Source organism: Carcharodon carcharias, chromosome 3, assembly GCF_017639515.1.
Source record: "Carcharodon carcharias isolate sCarCar2 chromosome 3, sCarCar2.pri, whole genome shotgun sequence".
Lineage (NCBI taxonomy): Eukaryota > Metazoa > Chordata > Chondrichthyes > Lamniformes > Lamnidae > Carcharodon > Carcharodon carcharias.
Window position 1 is genome coordinate 122,152,192 of NC_054469.1, and position 22,704 is coordinate 122,174,895.

Consider the following 22,704-nt stretch of genomic DNA (forward strand, 5'->3'; position numbering starts at 1 on the left):
ACTCCACTAGTTACATCTTTCCAACCTGAAAAAGGCCCATTAATCCCGATTCTTTGTCTTCTGTGTGTTAACCAATCCTCAATCCATGCTAATACATTACCCCCAATACTACAAGCTCCTAACTTGTGCAATAACCTTTTATGTGGCACCTTAACAAATGCTTTCTGGAAATCCAAATACACATCTACCAGCTCCCTTTTATCAATTCTGCTTGTTATATCTTCAAAGAACTTTAGCAAATTTGTCAAACATGATTTCCCTTTCACAAAACCATGTTAACTCTATTTGTTTGCATTAAGCTTTTCTAAATGTCCTGCTTTTTCTTCCTTAATAATGGACTCTAGCATTTCCCCAGTGACAGATGTTAGGCTGACTGGCTTATAGTTTCCTGATTTTTGTCCCCCCCCCTTCTTGAACAGCGGCGTTACATTAGTAGTTTTCCAATCGGCTGGGGCCATCCTGGAATCCAGTGAGTTCTGGGATACTTCAACCAATGTCTCCACTATCTCTGCAAACACTTCCTTTAAAACCTTTGGATGCTGGCCATCAGGTCCTGGCGACTTATCTCCCTTTCGTCCCATTAATTTTTCAAACACTTTATCCCTCGTGATGTGGACTGTTACAAGATTTTTCCTCCCATTAGCTCCTTGCTCATTTAATATCTTTGGGATGCTTATAGTGTCCTCCACCATGAATACCGATGCAAAATATTGGTTTAAATTATCTGCCATTTTCCTGTTCTCCATTATCAATTCTTCAGTTGCATCCTCCAAGGGTTCCAAGCTCACTTTAGTCACTCTCTTTCTTTATATATACCCATAGAAGCTCTTGCTGTTTGTTTTAATATTTCTTGCCAATTTATTTTAATAATCAATTTTCTCCTTCTTTATTAGCTTTTTAGAGATCCGCTGCTGGTTCCTAAAAAAATCCCAATCCTCTGGCCTACCTCACGGATGCATTTTTGTGTGGAGGCTTGTGATATCACACAGGGGTCACCAGTGGAGCCCCGAAAGGAGCCACTGGCATAAAAATTGAGCACTGCAGTCACTTTCACGGCCACAGGCAGTGGATGCCCTCCATGTCTCCACTGCGCCAAATTTTGCAGCAGGTGGCAGATGTGACTGACCAGTACCCTAAACTTGTGCAGTCTTCAGTGACACTGGTTCTTGGTCATCTCCAGGAATGTAAAGCTCTAGCTGGGTGCCTACCAATGACGGTTCGCTGTGGCTCTTCAGCGAAGTGTGTGGAAGTGCCAGTCACCCCTTCTTCTTGAGGGTGCTGCTCGTCCTTCTGTCCAGCCAGGCACCTCCATCGCTCTCTTTTCCTTCCTCTTTGCTCCCTGTAAGCCATGAGGCATACAGATAGGTCACCAGGCTCCATGGTCCTGATGTACTCCTCCTGCAGGATGAAAGAGGGAGAGACGTGTGGGTTAGCATTGGTGTACTAAGAACCTCGCTTGGTTAAGTCAGAAGGCCCCTTAATGCTTCCCAGAGAGTGCTGGCTACCACTTGGATGGCCAGAGTTTACTGCGCTGCATGGCTGCCCAAAACTTTATCAACCTCCGCTCCACTCCGCCTGACCAACTGGTGGCAGCTTAGCCCTCTTGACTGCATGCTGTGCTCTCAGCTCAGGCACAGGCGCAGGCATTCTCCTAACTGGCACTGCAAGGCTGCGCTGTTAGCTTGAACTATGGGGGAGACTGGTCCAAACCTAAATGAAGACATTGCAAGGGACTGTGAGCACCTCCACCAGTGACTGCTCCATGGCCAGTTTTTGCAAAGAGATGGTACAACTTGCCCAATTGTCCAATGTCCACTAAAACGGTTATTAGTTTGAACTCTGTGCCCGAGGGGTGAAAAGCTCTGGAGTATTTGGTGGCTCTTCCATGCCTCTGCATTGCTTGAGTGGGTACATAAGCTAGGGACTCCAAGCATGTCAATGTGGCTGTGCCTGAACTGTCTCAGCTGAGGAGGAATGGTCACTTTTTACAAGGTTTCGCTAATGCACAGCCGCTTTTCTCCCACCACATATGCTTGTGCACTACCATCAGACTAGGCTGCCTTGCACCCCCACAATTCGCCTCAGATGCAGTGAAGCCCTTGCACACCCAAACTTGCCTCACAGTGTGCTGTCTTCACCCCCACCCCCAACTCGCCCCAACCACAGTGTAGCCTTTGCCCCGGCAATGCACTGTCAGCCATTGGGAAAAAGTGACTGGCCTCTGCCCTCGCATGAAGTGCGGCGCCTCAGCCTTGAAGTTGAATGGGCGACACTCACGATCGCCGCACAACATTAGTGAGCACTCACTTCCAAGTTCCCCTCGAAGTGCAGCTCGCCAGGCGCACACCTTATAAATGTTGTTGTGAAATATGTCGGCGTGATTGCCCGGATGATCCAGCATGGGGGGATGATTCTGGCTAGCAGAGCTTATAATGATATGCAGATATATTAAGATGACTTCCCTGACGTCCGGCAGTGGGAAATGTGGTCCACCATTGATGGGCGGAGTGGACAATCGCAAACCGGTTTCACAACGGCGGGAATTGACTTTTGGCCTTCGCACCATATTTTCCGCTCACACTCGTCACGATGTCAACGGGGACGGAAAATCTGCCCGTGGAGTAAGTTCAGTCTAAAAGTTCCTATAAAATACTCTAAAGCAGTGTTGTCCATATCAGGGAAATTAGGAATACAGATGAAGACAACTGCATTTCTGATTGATAAATAAAAAATGAACAATAGCCAAAGTTGCTGAATATGTCACCTCAATACTCATGTCCATACGCTGTATACATGTTTTTTTAAAATTCATTCAAGGGATGTGGGCTTCACTGGCAAGGCCAGCATTTATTGCCCATCCCTAATTGCCCTTGAGAAGGTGGTGGTGAGCTGCCTTCTTGAACCGCTGCAGTCCATGTGGTGTAGATATGCCCACAGTGCTGTTAAGAAGGGTGTTCCAGGATTTTGACCCAGCGACAGTGAAGGTGATATATTTCCAAGCGGAGTGACTTAGAGGAGAACTTTCAGGCGGTGGTATTCCTGTTTTTCTGCTGCCCTTGTCATTCTGGATGGTAGTGGTCGTGGGTTTGGATGGCCACACTTGAATCTCCTGGTCCTGCTGGTATTTGTAGACCTTTCAAACTTTATTTTGTGATTCATATTGTATTTGGCTGAATTATTGCTATTTTGGGATGTTATTGCTTTAAAAAAAAAGGGCGTTAATCTCACTATTTTTAGATTATTTTGTTCCCGATGATGGAAACATCAATTACTTATTTTTCATGTTTGGAAAATTCTTTCTGCAAAATGTTGTCAACCTTACCAAGACAAATAGAATAACAGAGTAAAAGTAGAATAACTAGGGAAAGAATAGGGCCAATTAGGGACCATGTAGGTAATGTGTGTGTGGACCCGGAAGACATGGGTACAGTCCTCAACTTTGCGTCATCCTTCACAATGGGAAAGGACAGCACAGGTATTGACATCAGAGTGGAGGAATGTGAAATATTATTGGAAATTAACATAGAGAGAGAGGAGGTACAGGCCAGGCTCTTGACGGAGTCTAGGGAGGGATATCAGGGGAAGAGGCAGTAATTTTCAAATCCTTTCTGGCCACAGGTTACGTGCCAGAAGACAGGAGGACTGCTAACATTGCCTCATTATTAAAAAAGGGAGGAAGGGATAGACCAGGAGATTACAGGCCAATCAGTCTAACCTCGGTGGTAGGGAAGTTACTGGAAATAATTCTGAGGGACAGAATATATCTGCACTTGAAGAGACATGGATTAATCAAGGAAAGTCAGCATGGATCTGTTAAGGAAAGGTCATGTTTGTCAAATTTGATCAAATTTTTTGAGGAGGTAACCGGGAGTGCTGATGAAGGTAATGCATTTTATGTGGTCCACATGGACTTTAGCAAGGCTTTTGATAAGGACCCTCATGGCAAACTAGTCAAGAAAGGAAGAGCCCATGCGATCCAAGGCAAAGTGGCATGTTGGATCCAAAATTGGCTGAGAGGCAGGAAGCAGAGGGTGATGGTAGAGGGATGTTTCTTTGACTGGAAGTCTGTTTCCAGTGGGATTCCGCAGGACTCGGTGCTAAGGTCCTTGTTGTTAGTGGTGTACATAAATGATGTGGACTCAAGTGTAGAGGGTATGATCAAGAAGTTCACAGATGACACAAAATTTGGTAGTGTGGCAAATAGTGTGGAGGATAGCCGTAAACTGCATATCACTGGACTGGTCAGGTGCTCAGGGCAGTGGCAAATGGAATTCAACCCAGAAAAGTGTGAGGTAATGCACTTGGGGAGGGCTAACAAGGCAAAGGATTACATTATGAATGGTAGGACCCTGGAAAGCACTGAAGGTCAGAGGGACCTTGGTGTGCATATCCACAGATCCCTCAAGGTATCAGGGCAGGTAGATAAAGTGGTTAAGAAGGCATATGGGATACTTGCCTTTATTAGCCGAGGAATAGAATACAAGAGCAGGGAGTTTATGCTGGAACTGTATAAAAAGCTGATTAGGTCACAACTGGTGTACTGCGTTCTGGTCACCACATTATAGGAAAGATGTGATTGCACTGGAGAGGGTGCAGAGGAGATTTATCAGGATGCTGCCTGAGCTGGAGGGTCTGAGCTATGAGGAAAGATTGGATAGGCTGGGGTTGTTTTCATTGGAGCAGTGAAGGTTGAGAGCGGACCTGATAGAGGTATATAAGATTATGAGAGGCATAGATAGGGTGGAAAGGAAGGCAATTTTTCCATTAGTAGAGGGGTCAATAACCAGGGGGCAAGGATTTAAGATGAGGTAGAAGGCTAAGAGGGGAGTTGAAGATAAATCTTTTCACCCAGATGGTGGTGGGAGCCTGGAACTCACTGCCTGAAAGGGTGGTTTAGTCAGAAACTTTCGTAATATTTAGGAAATATTTAGATATTCACTTGCGTTGTCATAGCCTTCAGGGCTATGGGCCAAGTGCTGGAAAATGGGATTAGTGTAGTTAGATCTTTGTTGACTGGTGTGGAAACGACGGGCTGAATGGCCTCCTTCTGTGCTGTAAACGTCTTTGAGTCTATCTATGAGTCTTAACCCGGTCATTTAAAATTTACCTGCAGAAATGTTAATTTTGTGTCTCCCAAATAAACTAATTAGATACTTAACTCTCACTCTCACCACAGTAGCTGGTGAAATTTAAATTAAATTAATAAATTCAATGAGGTAACAAAAATCTGAAATTGAAAGCTAGCCTCAGTAATTGTGACCAAGGGTGGAATTTTTCCTGTCGCACCAGTAGTGGGAATCGTGGCAGACATGGTGATTTGGTGGGAGGCCAAAATCAAGTTTCCCGACATCGGGAAATTAGTTTGGAATCTTATTCTCCCAACTTTCATGGCGGCTTAAAGGTGTGTCGAGTGTCCATTGGAGCTATGTCGGGAACCCCATTTGCATCTCATGAATGCTCAATCAAAGGCCAACACACAGGAACCTTGTTCCTTTTCCAAATTAAGTGCCTCACCAGCAGGAATTTAGAAAGCTCTATTTCACGACTGTACATAAGTGACATGCATCCAGTGAAGTAGACTTCTTCCTGGACTTTCAGGTCTGTAGATGCTGCATTTGCCTTCCTTTCATAATGTCACTGAGAAATATCAGTACTGCCTCAGCCAGCCCTGGAGTTCAGCTCTTTTGCCCATGTTTGAACCAAGGCTGTAATGAGGTCAGAAGCTGAGTGACGCTGGTGGAACTCAAATTGAGCTTTAGTGAGCAGGTTCTTGCTAAGCAAGTGCCACTTGATAGCACTGTTGATGACCCATTCCATCACTTTACTGATGATCGACAGTAAACTAATTTGTCCTGCTTTTGGTGTGCAGGACATACCTGGACAATTTTCCACATAGCTGAGTGGATGCCAGTGTTGTAGCTGTACTGGAACAGCTTGGCTAGGGGTGTGGCAAGTTCTGAAGCACATGTTTTCAGTACTACTATTCGGATATTGTCAAGGTCCATAGCCTTTGCAATAGCCAATACCTTCAGCCGCTTCTTGATATCACGTGGAGTGAATCAAATTCTGCCCCTTCTTTAGGATTTCCTTCAAAACGTTTGATAAATAAAAGCCCATATCTATTGCTTCTACGAGAGCCAGTGTTTCTGCGGTAAGGCTTGCTGAAATTTCTGAAAACTCAGCCTTGATAAATGCCCTTCTCCCTATATGCAGAGCATTCACGTGCGCAGAAAAAAATTGAACCAGTTTTAGTTCCTTCCAAAGCTGGGGGATAATCCCACATCGCTGCAAGTATTTTTGGATTTCTCCCACAAACTAATTGATAAGGATTGTAGCCTCCAGCCAGTTGAAGTAAATTCCATGCCACTCTAACTGATTCCTTCTAACTGATCAGTATCATCATCTTCCCCACTGTCATTTCAAAAACCCTGTTCTGTTTTGGCCAATTCATCACATAATGAAAAATTCGAGTCACATCTGAAATGCCTGTTGACCATTCGTTGGTTATTCCTGGGGTTCATTCTCCTGCCATAGTTAATCAATTCCTATAATCTGTTAGAGCTATCAAAAGAGTCTCTAACCTCATTTCTTTTGTTTATAGTTCTCTTTTGTACTGTTACTTGCGTCCCATATATAAATGGTCTTGAAATGCTGCCAACATTGAATCCTTCAGCTTTCTTGCTACTGCTGAGGGTCCCATTGGTGCCATGAAAGTGGCTGGAAATGAATGTTTCCCCAGCATTTTTTTTAAGCTTCAGACATCTGTTCCAAAAACATATCTGTTTCTGAGAATCTAACTCCAATCAAGGCCAGAAGCTTATCCATGTTTGATACTTTTCATAATCCAGCAATTTGAAAGCAAGCAGTGAATTTGGGATCTCTGTATAGAATTTCTGCAATCTTACATATAACATGTTAAATTCCATAATATATTCTTCTATGGACTAACCATCCATCCTTCTAAATTCATCAAAGACTGACCATGCCTCATATGAATTTAACAGATCATCTTATAAATTGCTTCATGAATTTTAAGAGATTATCCAAACCTTCCTCAGTGTCCAAATGACAAGCCTCTAGCTCTGAAAATACTTTGCACCTGATCCTGCTTCCACTGGGAAGCAAAAGTGCCACAGCCATACCTTGCTTTTGCTTTCGTAAGGTGATCTGTTAAGTTCAGAGAATTTAAAACAAACCATAATAGGCAACAACAAATCATTGAATAAAAGCAATTTTGCTTCTATATTTTCATGCAAAAAATGGAGGGTAGCATTGTAATGAAAAAAATAATCTTTGAGTTTCACCTTATCTCCTGGTTTTGTCAATTTTGAAACTTGCCTCTGCTATTGACATCTCCTTTGTAAATACAACTTGTTACTACTTTGGATTTTGATGTATCACTGTTAAGTGATAAACGTGAGCATTTATGCAATAGTGCAGAATGGACCTTATGTCAAAATAGAATGGGTGTGGGCTTATTCTGCTTTGTGTAGTTAAAGTATTACTGTTGTATTTATCAATATAGGCAACAGTCATTTTTCATGCTATCTTTGTATTAGCATCAGTTCATTTTGGAAGAATGATCGTGAGTTTGTTTTAATGCATCCATCATTATTTAATTTCTACTAGAGACCTCAGTGGTCCCTCTAACACCATTTACATATGTCCACTTTAATGCAGAGATCATTAGTTCTTCAGTAGCTCACCTAGCGTGACATATGAATATAATTGTGAACATAATCACAAAAAAAAAGTATCATGCTTTAATTTATACATAGAGGATGAATTTCTGGAGGGGTTCTCCTGGTCAATTGGCGGACCGGTCAGTGATCAATGGATAAGCGGGAGACCATTCAATCCCATTCCACAGAAATTCACCCCTACCTATCTCAGTGTTTACTATGCTTTCAGCAAACAGATGTTTTACAACCTGAACTGGCTCTGGGATGTAGCTGTTCCACAGGAAGTTTTCAGTGGCAATGGGCCATGAGGTAACTTCAGTCACTCTGTCACCATCCTGCGCAAAGTCAGTCACTGCTGTATAGTGAATAGATGATCGGGAACATATGCCTCGATTGCAAGGTGCTTGGTGTAGGTCCACATGACACGAGGAAAGGGCAAGATTTGATCCTGAATGTCCAACACTTGGTACATCTAGAATGGAATGAGAAATTAAATCAAACATTTTATAAGAAGTAGTGCTCTATTAATTCTTAGCATTAAAAATGAAACATGCAAACAAATCTGTACGTTTGGAGGGTTTGACTTTGCATTGGTGAAAATGTGGATTAGCTACAGGAGAAGAACAGTGTATCATTAATTAAAGTTTGGGAATAGTTTGAAATTTCTTTGGCTCCAAGATCTCTGATCATTCACTTTAACAGGTGAGGTGAGGTGCGTGTGACTGCCCTTGACATCAAGGCACCATTTGACCAAGTGTGGCATCAAGGAGCCCCAGCAAGACTGGAGTCAAAGGAAATCAGGGGGAAATCTCTCTACTGGTTGGGGTCATACCTAGCACAAAGGAAGATGGTTGTGGTCGTTGGAGGTCAATCATCTCAGTTCCAGGACATCACTGCAGGAGTTGCTCAGGGTAGTGTCCTCCGCCCAACCATCTTCAGCTGCTTCATCAATGACCTTCTTTCCATCACAAGGTCAGGAGTAGGGCTGTACACTGATAATTGCACAAGCTTCAGCACCATTCGCGACTCCTCAGATACTGAAGCAGTCCATGTCCAAATGCAGCAAGACCTGGACAATATCCAGGCTTGGTGTGACAGGTGGCAAGTAACATTCATGCCACACAAGTGCCAGGCAATGATCCTCCACTATCAACATTGTCCAGAAACTGAACTGGACTAGTCATATAAATACTGTGGCTACAAGAGCAGGTCAGTGATTATGAATCCTGCAACAGTTAACTCACCTCCTGACTCCTTAAAGCCTGTCCACCATCTACAAGGCACAAGTTAGGTGTGTGATGGAATACTCTCCACTTGCCTGGATGAATGCAGCTCCAACAACACTCAAGAAGCTTGACACCATCCAGGACAAAGCAGCTCGCTTGATTGACACTCCTTTCACAAACATTCACTCCCTTTAGCACCGATGACCAATAGCAGCAGTGTGTATCATCTACAAGATGCACTGCAGAAACTCATCAAGGCCCCTTAGGCAGCACCTTCCAAACCCATGACTGCTACCATTTAGAAGGACAAGGACAGCAGACACGTGGGAACACCACCAAATGGAGGTCCCCCACCAAGTCACTCTCCATCTTTCATTGTTCCTTCACTGTTGCTGGGTCAAAATCGTGCAGCTCCCTCTCTAACAGCAATGTGGGTATACCTACACCATGTGGACTGCAGCAGCTCAAGAACGCAACTCACCACACCTTCTCAAGGGCAATTATGGATGGGCAATAAATGCTGGCCTAGCCAGTGACGCCCACATGCCACAAATGGATAACTAAAAATAAAACTCCGCATGAATGAGCATCAGGTATCCTGTGGAAAACTTCAGAGGGAACCAGCTACTAGATGAACGAAAATACCAGATATTTTTACCTCAGCGTGAGAATCAAGAGGACGTGAGGGCATAAATTGCCACCCCATATAGTTTAGAGGGTCAGTTAGAGGGATCTGTATGGGGAGATTCACCAAACAAAAGTACACAGGAGCAAGAACAGGGTGGTATGGCAGCACAGGAACCAGCTCAACGTAGTGTGATTCTGTACCCTACCTCTGTTGCAGAAGGCACAGAAAATGATATCAATGGGCCAGCCTATAGAAGACTTATGGCTGTGCACTGCCAACTTCACAATGCATTTGAAAATATGTTAGACAGTATAGAGGTTCCAATCTGCATGGTGTCATCAAGAAGGTCATGGAATTAAAGCAGTCAACTATGAAGTGTGTATGGTCACCTCCATTCACACTGCAGCAGCCATGGTGCCTCTCAGTAATGCAGCAGTTGGTGAAAGCTCTTGATACCCAGAAGAAAAAAAACAGTTTGGACCAGTACTCTTATATTCCAGTTTTTACTTTTCTTTCCTTCTGGGCAGCTTCAATCTAAGCTACAGCTGCTGACATTGTTGTCCTTGGTTTCAACCTCTCTTCCAGCTTGTGAGGCATGATGGGGAATATTATTAGGGGCTTACAAACTGTTGCATTGCTCTTGCAAACTGTTCTTGCACAGAGAAATGGAACTGATAATTTACAACCACATACAAATGGAGGTGCATCGTGGGAGATTAACAAAATGTCCTCTCTCAAGATGACAACATGTCCATTCCCCCATCAGTCTCTCAAGCAGTGCCACATTGAAACTGGACAGCAAACTGAATCATAGTCAGCTACTGTATGTTACAGTCTACAGCCAGGACCTCTTAGGCTCAAGCTCTTCAAGGTCAATCACCATGGTCATCTCAAGTGCTCTCAGGGTAAGGTCAGTAGCCTTTCATTTCCCAGTTGTAGCCACTAGCACCTTATAGGAGCACCATATTGTTGGACATGTTGGAGAGTTAAGAGTTAAAACTGAACTCACCTATATGACCATGACCAGTCATACAGCAACAAGCTTTCGAAGGTGAACAAGAAAACAATGAGATGTATTTGCAAGGAAATAATTGATGAGATAACACTGGCCATGAGTGATTATTGTAAAGCATTAGTGACTATATGATGTAGAATGGATATTTAAGTAAACTGACAATAAACTGTTATTGAATGGATCCAAGAACATATGATCTTATATGTGAAGTGTAACTTTAACTAAGCAAGCTAAGGTACATAAAAGAGGATGGCATTCCAGAGTTATCTGGAGAGCTAGAAAGGGACAGGACTCTGAAGCTACTCCTTTGTATTATGTAGATTTGATCACCTGTCTTGTATATGAATAAAATCTGTTCTGTAAACTTCACTACCATGCTTACACGTAGCGTTGTGCATCGTAGAAGGAAGGAGACTAACCAACAGTTGATTCTAAAGAGAGTGGTACTTAAAACAGACACTTGGAGCAGATGTGCACCCAACCTGGTCAGGCATAAAATAGCATGAGAAGACGTCGGGCTGGTGTCATCCCACATGCGCACAATCTTTAGATCGGCTGGCTGGTGCAGGTCGCAGCTACGCTCGCCATCAATTAAAGGCCACATAAGGCCATTAAAAAGCCAACTGATCCAGGTTTTATGTTGCCTGCGCAATTTTGCACTCGTTGCACTGGAAAAACTGGCAGGCAGACAGCCCACAATTCGCAAAACCTCATCCAAGGGCGGGATAAAAAGGGTCAGCAGCATTGCCATTGTGAGTAGTTAAGAGTTTAGGAGATAGTTCGCTGCTATTTATTTGAACTTGATAGCTTCATCTCTTTTCTGAGCTTAATTCTCAGATAGGCTTCATTTCAGACTTATTGGTGTCTCCAAGGTCCCAGAGGATTTTGACCATGTGGACCCTTCCAGGTATCAGACAGCCCTCTGTAATCCTGGTAATGGGGATTGTGCTCTCAGCTGGAGGCACCTCCTCTGAGGAGGAAGAGACGGGCAGAAGGGAGAGGAGGCCACATGTCCCAATGCAGCTTCCAGGGGAGTGACCATGTGGGAGGAGAGGCACAGGCACAAGGGATGCAGGGCCATCAGGTGGTCCAAGGCGGAAGGGGCCGCAGATGATGCCACTATCCTGCTGCCAGGCTTTACCGGCAGTGATACGGCTACCTCAATACATTCAAGAGGCAATGCCGAAGGAGGTTCTGCCTCTCCAAGGAGACTATGACCTTCATTTGTCAGATGATAGCCTGAGATCAGCTCCGACTGTGTGGGTGGACACACCATGCCAGCGGCTCTGAAGGTCACCGTGGCCCTCAGCTTCTATGCCTCTGGCTCCTCCAGGGGTCAGTGGGGATCTTTGTGGAATGTCCCAATCAGCTGTCCACAGTTGTTTCAAGCTGGTAACAGAAGCTCTGCTCAGGTGGATAATGACATTTATTCATTTCTGGATGGAGGAGGCCAGCCAGGCTGAACAAGCCAGAGGGTTTGCAGTGATTTCTGGGTTCCCCCACATCCAGGGTGCAATCGGCTGCACACATGTAGCCATCAAGGTGGCAGCGAGTCAGCCAGGTGTCTTCGTCAAGAGGAAAAGACTTCACTCGATGAACATGCAGATAGTGTGTGACCACAAGATGCAGATTCTGCAAGTCTTTGGAAGGTACCCTGGCAGCTCCCATGACGCTTATATCCTCAGACGCTCCCAGGTGCCAAGGCTATTCAGTGCTCCAGGGCGAATGGATGGATGGCTGCTGGGTGACAAGGGCTATCCCTTGAAAAGGTGGCTTATGACGCCTCTCCGCCACCCAAGAATAGAGGCAGAGCAACATTATAATAGGAGTCATGACTCCACAAGGGTGGTGATAGAGAGGACCATAGGTCTTCTCAAGATGCGCTCCTGATGCCTGGTCCATTCAGGGGGAGCACTACAATACCGCCCAGAGCGGGTATCACTGATAGTGGTTGCATGCTACGCTCTCCACAATCTGGCACAGGCAAGGGGGACCCACTGGAGGAAGAGGATTTTGACTCAGCTTCACAGACCACAGAGGATGAAACCAGTAGTGAGTCAGAAGAGGAGTGCGGTGAGGAAAACGCTGAGTGCGTGGAGGCAGACCCCTGTATCCTTCAGGGAGGCAGGGACACCAGGGACGCCTTGATCCAATCCTTCTTCAGCTAGGCTGCCAAAGATCTGCTTCCACCTCATGCCATGGCTGCCGCTCCCATCCCAGATGCCTGAAATGGACCTTTCATTTGAACCCAAAGTTTACTCAATGCCTGTGCAATGAAGTTTAAAGCCACTCACGGCCAGCATTACATACTGGCGTACCCTGCACCAAAAAAAATGAAGTATACTCAGGCCATTACGACAAAAACAAAATTTAAGTAATTTTAACAATCAAAACAAATTAACATTACTATCTCTGGTGTCCATTTCCACACCAGTAAACATAAACAAAACATTACTGAAAAGAAGATCACCCGCAGTGACCAGTCCCTCCTGTGCTCATGGTGCCTTAAACTTACATTTATGAGTGCTACATCTTGGTGCACCCCGCCCCAATTTGTTTTTGCCCAATTGAAAGATGAACTGTCTGAAACCAGGATTTTGCCCGAATTCTTTGAATTGGTGTTTGTGTGACCATACCCATGGAAAATGATACCAGTGCTCATGCTGCAGGGTGTAAGACAGAGTATGATGGTAGGATGGAGAGTAGATGCAGAGAAGATGAGATGAGAGATGGTTCCAGCATTCCTCCATGATTTTGCTGCTGTAAAGCTATGGCAGCTGGCAGGATTGGTGATCGTTGCTTTTCCAAAATGACCCATCATCCTGCTGCTCTTCACGCTCCTATGCCTCCACTTCTTCCTCTTCTGCTGACTCTAAAGGTTTCCCACTTTAGCGGGAAAAGTTATGAACCATGAAGCAATGGCAACATATCTGGAGACTCTATCAAGACTATATTGCAGGACATCTGAAGACCTATCCACGTAGCAGTTATTTACCTAATAATAACTCTACAAGAGGCAGTACCTCTAACTGTGACATTCTTTTCTATATATAGTCAGATTTATGATAGATATTTTGAGCCATATAGTCAGGGAATACCCCTTGGTCCTAAGCAACCCACCTGACAATGGATAGTCTGTGTGAAAAGGAAGGGAAATTGAGCCTCGATGCAGGATAAAGATATCATGACAACTGCTAACACACAGACCTATATGACACTTTACCTGTTGTAACAACCAGCTGAATGCTGAGTGCTTAGAAATCCTTCCTCTTTACCCTGGGTTCTTGATATAACTAGGTGCAGTCAATTATGCCCCACACATGAGGGAAGCTTGCGATGCTGACGAAGCCCAGAGCTGTGTTCCTGTTTTGCTACCTTAATGGGAGAGTGATGAATTTAGCAGCCTTAGTGAAATATGCATCTGGCACTTGCTTAATGTGTGAATGCAGTTGTTAATGTCACCTAATGAAGTCTATAATGACTCAGAAGCATTGAATTTCAGGGCCACTGACACTTCCAGTGTAACAAACAATGAAATGTGCAACCTATTCCTGAGCTGTAGCTGGTGCAACAGGTGACACAGCTCAGTCACAGCCTCCGTGATAAAGCAGAGCTGTCAGGCACACTGTTCCACAGTTAACTAAAGAAAAATGTTCTATCCTGTACACACACATCATATAAGGCTCCAGTGCCTCCTCTCCTACATCGTCTTCTCCCAGCAGCTACAGATCTCTGTTCTCTGTCTTTCTACTCTTCCTGTACCTCATCCTCCAATGCTAGACTGTCCTGCAGCTTCCTATTTTTGAACTCAGCTAGAGCCGCCAATGCAGCCAGAAATAGGGCTGAAACCCTCAAGTAGTCTAAGATGACTAACTCGAGACTTAGCTGAATTCAGCTGAGGATCTTATTAAGTAACATTGATGCAGTCTCCTTCCTGACTGCTGCTGCTGCTGCTGAGGATTTGTGGGTAAGTTTTAGAATTAGTGAATACAGTACTCTCTCTGCTCAGATTACTTGCTCCCAGACATTGATGCAGTAGTTTGTATCACCCTGGGACTACAGCATGATATGGGGGAATAATCTTTAACCAGGCACATAATCCTAGTTTACATATATGCATTTGATACCCGTTCTTCTCAGGCAATGCCAGTGGATGAATACAAGTAGTCCAAGTCAACAGGGCATCTGGCACAATTCAGGTGTAGAAGGTCAGAAGATGAAATTAGTTGGTCTAATGCTGATTTCACGAAAATTCTGAATGTGCGAAATAAGAGTAAATTAAAGTTGCTTACCTTGATTTGCTGTGTTAAGCATAATTGTGAGTTTACATTCATCTTCAGCCTGGCTGAATTCAGAGCAAGGGATTGGCACTGTACTCTCAATCACCAGTCTGTGTTGCTTTCCATCCTCTGCTATAGTCAAAGCCTCTGGGTGAATCTGTCAATTCACACCACTTTCATATTAAAGACAGACCAGATCAATTACACATTGAATACAAGACTGATAAGCAACATTTTTTGTGTTGCCAGATTTTGAAGCTGATCTCTTGTGTTGAAATTAAACCTCAGAGTGCACACTCAAGTTCTACAAGTGCAATGCATGCCAACTATTCGACTTGTTAACATGAGATGTTCATTTAAAATTGATATTTACAGCCACATAGTAACTTAACAAATACTCCAATAAAAAGAACAATGTTGGAAGTATTGAGGCCAGGAATATGCCTTTTAGGTACAATTCCTCAAAAGTGGCAACAATGTTTATTACTAACATATGCGCCATAAAAATGTCTATATTGCAGTAGCATAAAAGCCACAGCTTCAACTTTTAGGGTTGTTGGCTATTCAGAAAAGGTTGCTTGCATTCCTGCAAAAAAAAAATGAAGTTGCAGCTGATCACATTTTGCAATGGCATTTTTTATAGAGTTTCATTTGTGAGTATGCTTGAGTTGTGACGAGTGGACTCAAAGAACATGGTTGGAATCTTACAGTCCCTCAGGGAGCAGGCTGCCTGGTTTTGGAGGGGGTGGGGGTGGGGGGCAGTAAACTCAGGTGCCATAATATTTTACTAACAGTGGGCAGTATGCATGTCATGTGGCGTGACTACCAGGTTTTCACAAGCTGAGGAGTAGTCCCTCCTGGAGTAGTCCCTCCTGTATCGGCCCAACGGATGCCCTTCACTATGGCATACCACCCCCACCATGTTTCCCCACCCCTGCCCCCCCAGAACCCCGAACCTGATTTCCTCGCCCCCTGGCTGGGCCCTGCCATAGTGGAAGATCTCAACTTACCTTTTCAACCAACTCCATCGACTATCATCATTGGGGACTGCCAGCAGTCCCAGCTGTGGCCACCGCCCCCAATGGCACCACCAGGAGAAAACAACAGTCAGACATTTGACTGGTTGGGAGCTCTTGGAGGTGGAACTTCCTCCCAGATGGGGGAGGAGCTTTCACTCTGAGCCAATTAATGGTCCGGTGGCCATAAAATCAGCTCGGGGCAATTGGGCCAAGCCTGACTTTTCAGTCGGGAGGGCAGGGCTACCACCTCAAAATATAATTCAGCCCCAAATTTCAAATTGGATTTGCTGGGGTAGCATTGGGATACCGTATTACAAAAGCAAAACACTGCGGATGCTGGAAATCTGAAATTAAAAACAGAAAATGCTGGTAATACCCTAGCTGGTCTGGTAGCATCTGTGGAGAGGGAAACAGAATTAACATTACAGATCTTCAATTAAAGGTCACAGACCTCAAATATTAACCCTGTTTCTCTCTTTGCAGGTGCTGCCAGGCCTGCTGAGTATTTACAGCATTTTCTATTTTTATTTGAGGTGCAGTATGTTGGAGCACTGACTACAGTTCATCAAATACATCCTTATTTCTATGCACTCTTGAGTTGATTCAGAAATGAATTCATTGGATAGTATTACATGGTTGCCATCTTCACTCTAATGAAGGGTGGAAAAAACAGATGAAGGGTCATTTTAAGCCACTTTTATGTACCAACTATAACTGGATAGATGGGTATTAGCTTAAGTCTGGGAGCAGACTGCATACACAGCCTCTTATCCTGACATAAGTGGCATAAAAAAGGTCAAAAATAAATGTTTTGTTTCAATTCATTTGTGTGGATTGGATTGAATAGCATTCTGTTCAACATGGGTGACTTCGTTTAGAGATTTCAATAGCACTTCTAATTGTTTACTAAAAGTGTGCATAATTACTAATGCTTGCCTTTACTTCATTCTGTACACCTAAGAATTAAATATGTTTGCCAAGGCAGATGAATGAATGAATGAAAGGACACATTTTACTCTATTTGAGAACATAAGAACAACTGCTTTACTTTATGAAGCCAAAGTGACCTAAATTGCTTCTGACATTCTGTGATGCTCAAATCTATCTTCATTAACAAAGGAAAATGGTCAATCACATTTCACCTTCAATAATGTTGCTTTTTCACTTATCAAGCACCTAAATTAGCAGTTAATAGAGAAGGCTAATGACAATTTATTTGATCTAATGGCAGAATATGTAAAGCTGGTGCCAAATGCCTCCACAAAATATAGAGGAAACTGACTGTCGCGAGGTTTAGTCTTCCAAATAGGAGAATGGCCAAAAAGTTTGGTTGTGTAGAGCCTGTATTTATATTGCAACAGGTGCTACTTTGGATCCAAATTGGCATCTGTGGCTCATGTGCATACTTATGTGCTGGTCGCACGAGATGACATTTTAGTAAGGTGCTAGGAATGGTGCACATGAGATATGCAGAGTAGACAGGTCATAACATCAGTCAGTGGGTGACACTGATTTGACACCAGCAGTGCCATTTTAGATCTGAACGCTCTAGCTAACGCTCTCTCAAAGCATCGAACATGCATTCTGCAGTAGGAAGGACCTCCCAATAGTTAAAGGAGTCAGCAACTACTTTCAGGTTAGTTACTGATTGATTCCTATTGGCAGTTGCTGAGATAATGAAAGTGTTTAGACTACTATTTAAAGTTGCTGAAGTAATGAGGGAATGCTGTGAAATGTGTTGAAGGCCTTGAAGGACTTCAAGGATTCTGTTCAGACTGCTTGCTCTCAGATGCTGATGCAGTAGTTTGTATCCCCCTTGGTCTACAACATGAAAGGGGCGAATGAGCAGACGTGAGATGGAGGAAAACAAGTTGCTTGAAGAGAGAGGAGGAGTGGAAATGCCTCTCAGCAGATGGTCTTCAGGAAGCAATTCTATAATCTCAACCATTGTGAGGAATAGTTAGAGATCTCTGCTTCATCAAGGAGGTGCTCACTGAAATTGCCACCTGTTGCAGACAGAACTGCAGTTTCAGAACAGGACAAGGATGGAACTACAGTGGCTACAAAGATGATCAGGGCCATGAATTTCCATGTGTTGGACTCCTTCAAAATTTGGAGCAGGCAATACTTGCAACAACTCATAGCTTGTCATCCACTATTGTATAGGTCACTGAGGCTCTGTGTGCAAAGAAAGCTAATAACATTTCATTGCTAGAGAGAAGCAGGCAGAGCAAGGACAATGTTTTGCCAGGATTGCAGGTGTCTCCACGGTGGAGGGGTGCTACTGACTGCACACACATCAGTTTGTAGATGCTACATGTAAATTCTGAGATGCATTACAACCAGAAAGAATTCCAGTCCCTCAAAGAGGTATTGGCGTAGTGGTATTGTCGCTGGACTAGTAATCCAGAGACCTGGGGACCTGGGCTTGAATCTCACCATGACAGATGGTGGAATTTGAATCCACTAAAAATCTGGAATTAAAACCATTGTCGATGTCCTTCCTTGCTGTCTGATATTCTGTATGCTGTTTTACAGCAATGGGGTTGGCTCTGAAATGCTCTCTGAACAAGGGCAATAAATGCTGGCCTAGCCACGTGAATGAATTTTTAAAAAATGTCCAGCTGGTTGGTGTGTGACCATGCTCCATGTATCATGAAGGTCTTGCCCTGTATCCATGTAGATATAATGATGCCTTTATTCAGCAGCAGTCCACTGTGCTGGCTACTGGGTGACAAGAGCTGTCCACTGACCACATGGCTCATGATTCTGGTGTGCAGCCCATGTGCATATATGGGCAGCATGCATATGATGAGAACCATGAAATGTGATCAAGCAGGCTAGTAAGGTTTGTAAGCAATGCTTCCTCTGCCTGAACCATTCTTCAGGAACTTGGTAATATTCGCCAAAGTGCATCCAATGGCATGCTATAAACCTCGGCACCATGGAAGCACAGCTCTTGCTACCAAGTATACAGAGAACAGCACAGGAGAAGGAAGGGAGGAGGCAACCAATGTATCCTTTCTGGTCAGGCACTGTTCATAATCAACCCATCCCAATTCCCTTTTTAGCAACTGTCCTTCAACTTACCTTTTCTCTATTATTGATAGCCACAGCTTCCTGTTAGTCATAACACAGAAAAAAGCAAACAGAAAACAAACATTCCAAACTAGCTTTATAAATCGAGCCATCCAATATTACATACAAAAGTCAATTAATTAACCTTGTGTATTCCCTTAGTGTCGGTCTTCCATATGCCTGTGCCTTTACTAGCCAGGCTGCAACCACTGCACAGTGGTTGCAGCCTGGCTAGTAAAAGGCTGCTCACTTTTAGTAGGAGAGACTGCAGATGGCCTTGCAAGGTGGACCTCGAGCAGCTTTCACCCCAGAGGCTCAGATTTCGGACTGCATCACCTCAGTATACCAACACTCCACAGAGGATAGCTTAGAGGTGAGATCATCATGACATCAGACACAAGGCATATGTGACCTGCAGCTAGGCCAGGAGACCAGTTGGTTGATGAGCAACTTCAAGGGCACTCGCAGAGGATGAATACTTTCATTCTGAGAGAAGAAAGCAGGTTCACGCTTCACGGTGCCATTGCCACTCCTATGGATGGTGCCTCGGCAATCCTAGTGATGTGCTGGAAGACAAAGATTGCTGGGCTACTGTGATATTCAGCCCCTTTGGTCACCGGTATCCACAGCCCTGATGGCAGCCGTCTCACCTTGCATGGTTAGAAGCTAAGCTTGCATGACTTCAATCTAAGCATCCATTGCAGCACTCAGACATTGCATAGTTTCTGCTTGTGCTGTAATGGAACCTGTGACATCAGGCGTGGCATCACGGTTGAATCCACAAGTGTTCTCATGGTGTTGACCACCACTTCCGTTCTGGAAATGAAGGGTGTCAAGCTTCATGCAAAGCCCTGTGTCAAGTTGATGTCAGACTTCTCCATGCTCCTAGACAGTGACAGCAGGCATTCTGGCATGCCTACCAATGCACCAAGCGTTTCATTGCGCACATCCATTAGCCTTTTTCTGTAGGTGCTCTCATCAAAGCTCATCTGAGTCCTTTGCAGCAGAACTCATGTGCAACCCACCCTATGATGAGCAGGCACCTGGGTTACCCTTGTCCCTTGGACAAGCTACAGGTCATATGTGCCCTGTGTCTCATCACATGCTTATCTCACCTCTAAGCTATCACATGAGCTATGTGAAGTGTCAGTACCTGAGCTGGTGGCTGGCTGTGTGTATGAGATGGAGTGATGGTGTTTCTTCTTCATTTACTGTCTTCCTACTCTTTCACCTCTTGCTGTTCCACCACTGCCTGGCTAGGTTACAGTTGTTGTCTATCTGAAAGGATAAAGACACAAAGGTAGAGTTGTGGTGAGGGGAGAAAGCTTACACCATCTAAATCTAAAGGAATTGGGGAATGAGGCAAAAATGGATTTTGAGTAGGATTAGATAAGAGGATACTGTCATCCTCCGTGGTTTCAGCCATGGCTTCTCTAATCCTGGTGAGCTCTGTCTCCTCCATGGGGATAAGAACATGCAGCCATGCCTGTCCACCAATCATCAAGTACCGCTGCCTCAGCACCTTGTCCTGCAAGAGAGCAGGCATTTTGTCAGTGAATGTGGTGTAACATGTTTAGGTGATGTGGATAGCATGGTTATATAACTGGTAGTCTGTGTAAACTGGGAGATATGGGTGTGAGGCTTCCAACACTTCTAAGTATATGAGGGTGAGGTGAATCTATGAATGAGAGGTATGAGTTGTGATCAATAGAGATGTTGAAAGCTGAGTGAAGGGCATGTGTGAATTGAGCAGTGTGCATGGCTATTAGTGCAGTTATAAGGATATGCCATTTGAAGATGAATTAACTGACCTTGACGACTTTTGCAAGGTCATTAAGCATCTTGTGTCACTGCATCGGATCCTCAGGGTTTGACTCCTAGCATTGACTGCCATTGCTAAATGCTCCCTCTGCCTTTTCAGTGTTTGTCCAGGGGGGGGCCTCCTGGTCTTCTGTGGATAAGACACATCTCTCATCTCCGCCTCATGCACCTAGGCCTCTAGTGAGGTGTCAGAGAACCTTAGAGCATGTCTTCTACATTGTTGTGCCATTAGTGAGTGTTCTTCCTGCTCAGAATGTCTTCCCCAGTCATTTCCGCCATTGACTCCAGCAGAATACAACTTCCTTTTGAGAGGAGTAGGCTGTTTTATGTGCTGCCTAGCTTCAAATGATGCTAATTTTGCATGAACTGCTGAAGCATACAGCCACTAAAAGCTATCATATAAATCAGCAAGCAGAATGAAGTTTGCATTGGAAAGAACAGGCATAGGTTAATTGTGCATTGTGATCTCTGTACCCATTTTTCTGTGCACAAGAGTTTTGTACCCATCAGATCTGAATGGGTTTGGATTCTACCAGTTTAATGAGATGGTCAACAGGGTCACCAAAAACTATATTATTCTGGTGGGATAGACATTCTTCATTCAGGGCTTTGGTCTTCAGGCCTGAGTCACTGTTCATGCGATTGTACTATATTATTGCAAGAGTTTTGGAACTAGGCATTTCCACTTCAATTTCACAGCATTTGAGTAACTGTTGCTGAAACTGTGGAATTAAAATATGGAAGTAAAATGGAAATAAACCTAGTTCTAATTTTCCATTCTCAGCATCACTTTGGTTAGACAATATTAAAAGCTATGTGCCAATATTTTTGCAGATAGATTGCCTAGACATATGTTGCATTAAAAAAATTCTGACAGAAAGGAAATGTTCAAGAAATGGGAAATGACACCATGTTTTTCGTTGGTGAATGAAATAAATAATGTTATTATGCTAGCATTTTGTTAATTATGAAACATACAGTTTTTAGCAAGTCTTTTATACCGTAGAGTTGCACCTGTGACATGTAAATTAAAACTTATTGCATTGTTTCCTTTTGAAACTTTACTTTCATTTGTACAAGTACCAGACCGTGAGTAATGAACTCAGTTCCCTTCAACTTACAGAAAACAAACAGGAACAAATATATCACTGTTCCTTCACTGTCGCAGGGTCAAAATCCTGGAGCTCCCTTCCTAACAGCGCTGTGCGTGTACCTACACTACATGGACTGCAGTGGTTCAAGAAGGAAGCTCACCACCACCTTCTCAAGGGCAGCTAGGGATAGACAATAAATGCTGGCCAAGCCAGCGAAGCCCACATCCTGTGAATGAATTAAAAAAAAATGGGGCCTGAGGAAAGCATGGAGCAACTACCACCTTCCTTCTTTAAGTCTTTGGCCTTCCCTTAGGGTAGGAGTGTGAAATTGCATGGACGGGTTCCTTCCGGGTTCCTGCTCACCCTGACTTGGTCGCAATTTTACGGGAATTTTATGGGAAGCCTGCTGTGGCTATTTAAGGGCATTTTCCCGCTCAGCCTCAATTTTGAGACTGGCGGGTGGATGACAGCTCGGTGCGGGGGAAGGCCAGAAATAAACTGTTCGATCTCGGGCAGGAAGGCCCCTTCTGACTGGAGGCACCCTCCCCTTACGGACCGGTGACCTCCGGCCCTCCCGAGACTCCAATCTCCCCTCTTGTGACCCTCCAGATGTTGCCTACACTCACCGCCCTGAGACCCCTGCCACTTACCTGTCCTCCAGTTCCCAGGACGTCATGCAAGGCAGCTCCCTGCAGTGCCTCTTCTGGCCACTGCAGAGCTGTTGGTGATTGGCCGTCAGCTCTCCAAGACAGGACTTTGTCCTGAGTGAGGGCAGAATCCTAGCCTTATGCCAATCAATGCTCATTAGAGTGTAAAATGGCATCGAGGTTGCTGGAGTCTGCAGGGATGTTTTTCCCCACG

General features: G+C 44.3%; 1 protein-coding gene across 1 annotated transcript in view; it reads right to left on the reverse strand.

Moving 5' to 3' along the window:
* Positions 1-22,704, reverse strand: part of vwdel (von Willebrand factor D and EGF domains-like) — a 242,783-nt gene that overhangs the window by 187,537 nt on the left and 32,542 nt on the right. The window contains exons 7-8 of the mRNA XM_041183982.1: positions 14,844-14,988; positions 7,931-8,154 (exon numbers count right to left, since the gene is read on the reverse strand). Of these exons, the coding sequence (XP_041039916.1) occupies positions 7,931-8,154; positions 14,844-14,988 (369 nt within the window). The remainder of the gene's footprint in view (positions 1-7,930; positions 8,155-14,843; positions 14,989-22,704) is intronic.